The following is a 6,624-nucleotide window of genomic DNA, read 5'->3' on the forward strand; positions in this document are numbered from 1 at the left end:
GGCCTTGCCGAGTCTGTACAAAGTGCGCACTGACCCGGCGAGGCCTCGCAAAAGCCAGTTTTCGGGGCACATAAAGAAGATTTGCAAAAAATATATTTTTTTTCGAAAACATTTAATTACATTTAATGTCAATTCATTTTAAATATGTGATGTGTTTTTTAAATTTATTATACTGTGTTTCTTGCTTTAGGAGGGTTTTCTCATTGATAGTAATGGGAGTCCGCACAAACGGAGATCCCATTATTATCAATGAAAATACTACCTAGTGATTGGTGGTCCAGGCCCATGTGACTCCAGCACTTCTGTATGTACGGAGAAGTCATCTCTCCATACACTGAGCATCGAATGAAGGCCTCCGACTGGAATCGAAGGTGCCTCCGTGACCACCTGGTATTGTCGTAATTTTTTTTTCGGGTCAGAGGCGTTCATCCGAAGGTATCCTCCGACTGCAATTTTCCACCAATTAACTCTGTTTCTCTCTCCACAGATGCTGCCTGACCTGCTGAGTATTTCCTGTTTTTATTTCAGATTTCCAGCATCCGCAGTATCTTACTTTTGTAGAAGTGTAGTCACTGTTGTAATGTAGGAAACGTGACAGCTAGCTTGAGCACAGCAAGCTCCCACAAACAGCAATGTGGTAATGACCGGATAATTTGTATTAGTGATGTTGGTTGAGGGATAAATATTGGCCAGGACACTGAGAAGAACTCGCCTGCTCTTCTTCAGAATAGTGACATGGTATTTTTTACGTCTACCTGACAGGGTAAGCGGAGCCTCGGTTTAACATCTCATCCAATAGATGGCACCTCCGACACTGCAGCACTCCCTCAGTACTGCACTAGAGTGTCAGCTTGGATTGTGTGATCAAGCCTCTGGAGAGGAACTTGAACCCACAACCATTGACCCTAGAGTCGAGAGTGCTAACAACTGAGCCACAGCTGACACAGAAGCAGGTAGAGTGCCATTTCACCCAAGTGATGTGAGCAAGAAATTATCAATGATGGCCTGGATTTTCTGGGGCCTGTGGGTGTCTTCTTGACAGATCGTAGCCATCCCCGGCAAAAGGGCCTCTGCGGGCGGAGCCCAACTTCTGCCCAGCGATTACCCGTGAAATTCTTACGCCTAATTATTTAAACATTAAAAAACCTGCAAAATAAGTTCAGGTTATTGTTGGCCCCTTTCAAAGATTTACATTTATTTTTCAAAAAATAAAAGTTTTTGTTTTACATATTTAATTAAATATGTAATGTTTGTTATTTATTTATTTGATATGTAAATGTGTTTTTTATGTGATCCCCATTCATGCTTATGGGGATTCTATAAAAAATGGAATTCCCACAGCAAGAATGGGCCTCCTCTTTTATTAGTTGGGCTGGCGCACATGACCCCGGGAATGCTAGTGAACTGCCTGCGCCCCTGGGATACATGGGCCTCTACACATGTCTACGTGTACAGGCCCAGGAGCGCAAGTCTCCATGGACCCTGAGGCAGAAGGCAGGCATGGACGTTATTTGTGGATCGATGGCATTTCCCCGCGGGAAGCCTCCGACCGCAAATTCAGGCCCATCGATATTTTTCATATGCTTAGCAACTCTGACTAAAGCAACTTCATTGCTTGATAGAAGGAATAATTGAGTGGATCAGTTCACAAAACATAAATATTGTAAGCTTTGGGGGGGGAAAACTCCCAGAATCTCCATCCTTCATGCATTAGTTATTCATTTAGGCATCAGCTGGAAGATACAAAAATGATCAAATGAAGGTGAGGACCTTGACTCAGCTCCAGGAGAACACTTGATAAATATTTGATCATGCTGGAACTGAATTTTTTCTTTTAAATAGAAGTGCAGATGTGATTAATAGCAGGCCAAAACCAAAGGGTTTAAAAATTAATCCAGAAAAAAATACCATTGTACAAACAATCCCAAAGAATGTGGAGTGCACAGTCTCAGAAGGCCATGGTGCAGAATAAATTTTGGTTTCTAAAAAGGGAGAGAAGCAAGGAGATTAAGACATATGGAGAAACAGCAGGGGATTCTGATTAAAATACGTAAGTGCTGCTATAGCTAACAAAATGGTGGAGCAGGCTTAAAGGCCAACTCCTGATCTTCTTTTCCTTCAGCTTCCAGTAACAATGATCATAAGTCACTTACAGTCTGGCGCTATTTTGTAATTATTATATTCTGCGAAAGAAAATGGACAATTGGATATTTCCAGGAGGGCTAAAAAAGTTACTGACATTTTCTCATTATGGCAGAAACGAGATGTACTTTTACAACACAATCCTTCACCACCGAATGATGGCAAGAATTCATATCATGTGGTCTGCTGACCACTGCAATAGAGACAGCTATATGATTGCTAATGTATGTGTCTCTGGTTAATTGATCCACATGCTGCAGAGACCATTCATTTATTTTCTTCTTAAGAAATGGTAATTTTGAAAAGGGAATTGGATATATATTTGAAAAGCAAAAGCATTGAAGGCTATGGAGAAAGAGCAGGGGAGTGGCATTAATGGGCTAAACAGCATCCTCTGCGCTGTCTGATTAAGGTAAAACCTTGTGTGTCAGACTGCCACTATTTAAGCTCATCCGAACTCAACAAGTTTTGAAACAATTTTGCACAATTAAACTATTATAAACCAATGTTCCCTCAAACATTTCTGTATAGGGAGGGAGGGGCTTGCAAGTATTGGCACACTCCCAAGGGCAATCCCCCCCCCGTGCTAACTTGGCCAGCTAGCCAAATTAAAACAGTGATATTTGCTGAAAATGTTGTAGCTTATTGCAAAGAATTAAAATACATACAAGTCAACAGAGAAATCTGATGGCTGATCTATAGAAATCACACACCAATACACACATACACACCCACACTCACCGACACCCACACTCATACACACACCCACACACACACTCAACACAATCTCTCCCTAAACCCCAGAGGATCTCCAGACTCCAGTTTGAAAATCTATGGCTGTGAAGGGGCCGGTAACCGCTGAGGCGGGAGTTCTTGCGCCAGGCGCGGAAGACCCGCCCCGTGACCTATATTCAGATTACCGCCTCCGAGCTGCGCTTCCTCTCAGGGGCAGGAGCGGGGCGCAAAGCCATGCAATGTTTGCGGCGCTACGTGGTGGGATGCATTGTGCTGGCGCGAAGACAGAGCCATCCCCTTCCATTAATGGGGTGGGCCAAGCTGCCAACTCTGCAGGTGGGAAACAGGGCCATCGCTGGAATATCAGAGCAATGGCAGCAGCCCAGCACACAAGCAAGATCACGGCACAGACCCCGCGATTGACAAAAGGACATTTTTTTTCCTGCCGCACCGCTCCTTTAATTTTCACCCCGTGACTGGCCTACAGCCCAGTCCGTGTCCCGTGAAGCTGCTGCGAGCATTGCCCGGTGCAGCTTCAGGGAGCGCTATTGAATTTTCACTTCAGGGCGAAAACAGATTGCTGCGCACGGTGATGATGTCATCGTCGGCGCAGCAAAGCGGGGTGATACCGATAGGAGTGGGGCCATAGGAGTGGGGTGATACTGATAGGAGCGGGGCAATAATGATAGGAGCGGGGTGATACCGATAGGAGCGAGGCGATAGGAGCAGGGCGATACTGATAGGAGTGGGACGATAGGAGCAGGGCGATACCGATAGGCGCGGGGCCATAATGATAGGAGCAGGGCGATACCGATAGGAGTGGGGCCATAGGAGTGGGGTGATACTGATAGGAGCGGGGCAATAATGCTAGGAGCAGGACGATAGGAGCAGGGCGATACCAATAGGAGTGGGGCAATAATGATAGGAGCGGGTCGATACCAATAGGAGCGGGACGATAGAAATGGGTCGATGCTGATAGGAGCGGGGCAATAATGATAGGAGCAGGGCGATACCGATAGGAGCGGGGAGATAGGAGCGGGGCAATAATGATAGGAGCGGGGCGATACTGATTGTAGCGGGGCGATACCAATAGGAGCGGGGCGATAGGAACGGGGCGATATCGATGGGAGCGACGCAATAGGAGCGGGGCGATAGGACTAGGGTGGTAGGAGCGGGGCGATAGGAACGGGGCGATACCGATGGGAGCGAGAGCGAGGCAATAGGAGCGGGGCGATAATGATAGGAGCAGGGCGATACTGATAGTAGCGGGGCGATACCAATAGGAGCGGGGCGATAAGACTAGAGTGATAGGAGCGGGGCGATACCGATAGGAGCGGGGCGATACCGATAGGATCGGGTCAATAATGATGGGAGCGAGGTGATAGGAGCGGGGCGATACCGATAAGAGCGGGGCAATACCGATAGGAGCGGGGCGATACCGATAAGAGCGGGGCGATACCGATAAGAGCGGGGCGATATCGATAAGAGCGAGGCGATACCGATAGGAGCGGGGCGATACCGATAAGAGCGGGGCGATACTGATAGGAGCGGGGTGATATCGATAAGAGCGGGGCGATACCGATAGGAGCGGGGTGATACCGATAGGAGCAGGGCGATACCGATAAGAGCGGGGCGATACTGATAGGAGCGGGGTGATATCGATAAGAGCGGGGCGATATCGATAAGAGCGGGGCGATACCGATAGGAGCGGGGCGATACCGATAAGAGCGGGGCGATACTGATAGGAGCGGGGTGATACTGATAGGAGCGGGGTGATACCGATAAGAGCGGGGCAATACCGATAGGAGCGGGGCGATATCGATAAGAGCGGGGCGATATCGATTAGAGCGGGGCGATACCGATAGGAGCGGGGCGATATCGATAGGAGAGAGGCGATACCGATAGGAGCGGGGTGATACCGATAGGAGCGGGGTGATACCGATAAGAGCGGGGCGATACTGATAGGAGCGGGGCGATACCGATAGGAGCGGGGCGATACCGATAGGAGAGGGGCGGTGCCGATAGGAGCGGGGCGATATCGATAGGAGCGGGGTGATACCGATAAGAGCGGGGCGATACCGATAGGAGCGGGGTGATACCGATAGGAGCGGGGCGATATCGATAAGAGCGGGGCGATACCGATAGGAGCGGGGTGATACCGATAGGAGCGGGGTGATACCGATAAGAGCGGGGCGATACTGATAGGAGCGGGGCGATACCGATAGGAGCGGGGCGATACCGATAGGAGAGGGGCGGTGCCGATAGGAGCGGGGCGATATCGATAGGAGCGGGGTGATACCGATAAGAGCGGGGCGATACTGATAGGAGCGGGGCGATACCGATAGGAGCGGGGCGATACCGATAGGAGCGGGGCGATATCGATAGGAATGGTAGTCGCTAGCAGCAGCACTCATGGGTGAAATGTCGTTTGCGCCCCATTACCCCCCCTGGGAGGTGCTAACTGTTACCCCCTATATTTATAAATGAGAGAATTTGAATCTGTTCTGCATTCTGCTTGGCAATGAAAACACGTCCAGTCCCTCTCTGGGATAACTTCTGAAATCAAACTTAATGGAATTGAAAGAATAACTGAATTTTTAAAAATACGCCCAGTTTTTTTATCCTTTCTGTAAAAGACATCAACAAAAACGACGATTCCTTGAAACTATTACAAGGTTTAAAGCTAAACTAGTAGCGAGCTTCCTCACACCGCATTAAACTATTGTACATTCAAATATTGCAAATTGGCCCATATATTGATTGTAACCATGTAGCGATGATATCGGGCGCAGCTCCCTCTGATTCACAGAACAGCTGAAGAGCCAGTTTTGACTGTGCATTCTCAGACTGAACTGTAACAATAGGAACCTGTATATGTGGAGCTACAAAGTAAGATAGGGCTGTTAGCGCCCTGGTTGCATGGAAAGCAACGAGTAATCGCAGTTTGGAGCCAGGGCTACCTACCTACAGATTTATATCTAACCGGTTGTCACAAGGACGCTCTGAAACGTTTGGCACATGGTCTCACCTATTTTTGCCAGCGATGCTAACATAATCCAGAGTGTTATTTCAAAGGGGACCTGGACGTGATGATAGTCCAGGGAGAAGACCTTCAGTGCGGCGGCTACACTCTGATTCTCCTCTTGCTCCGGCTTCCACACCGGTTGGATAGCTTTGGACTCCGGCCGGTTGGAGCTGACCGACTCCCATCGGTCGCTGTCGTTACTGGTCCGCGCGGCTGCTTTCGGCTCCGAGATAGTTTCAGCAAAAAGTGAAGCCCGTGTTAAAAGTTCAAACAATAAGATGCCGATCCAGATACTGCAACGGGACATGGTGAGCGGAGGTATTGAACCGCCTATGCTCACTCCACACCGCGCCCTTTAAGAGCGAGCTCGATGCGGAGACTACACCAGTCTGCGATATTTAAAGCTAAAGTGTCTCTTTTATGTCTTTTCCAAGCTGCATATTTTTATAATGATTATTGTTCTCCCTGCTCTACTGTCCTAAAGGCATTGGCTTTTTGCTGGGGTTGGGTTCTTAGGGGGCACCATAACATATTATTCAGCTATGAGTCTAGACAGTTTTAGATTATTCAACCATGGGGATGCATTCATCTAATGCTGATCCCGTCCTCATTCCATGCTCACACTTCCAAACCCACGAGCACTACCACCCAGAAGGACAAGGGTAGCAGGCGCATGGGAACACCATCACCTCCAAGTTCCTCTCCAAGTCACTCACCATTCT

At 48.4% G+C, this 6,624-nt stretch overlaps 1 protein-coding gene across 1 annotated transcript in view; it reads right to left on the minus strand.

Moving 5' to 3' along the window:
- LOC139265753 (sodium/hydrogen exchanger 2-like) overlaps positions 1-6,209 on the minus strand; it is a 271,688-nt gene extending 265,479 nt beyond the window's left edge. The window contains exon 1 of the mRNA XM_070883110.1: positions 5,906-6,209. Within this exon, the coding sequence (XP_070739211.1) occupies positions 5,906-6,209 (304 nt within the window). The remainder of the gene's footprint in view (positions 1-5,905) is intronic.
- Between the last annotated feature and the right edge of the window lie 415 nt (positions 6,210-6,624).

The sequence above is a fragment of the Pristiophorus japonicus genome, chromosome 6 (genome assembly GCF_044704955.1).
Source record: "Pristiophorus japonicus isolate sPriJap1 chromosome 6, sPriJap1.hap1, whole genome shotgun sequence".
In the NCBI taxonomy this organism is placed as follows: Eukaryota; Metazoa; Chordata; class Chondrichthyes; family Pristiophoridae; genus Pristiophorus; species Pristiophorus japonicus.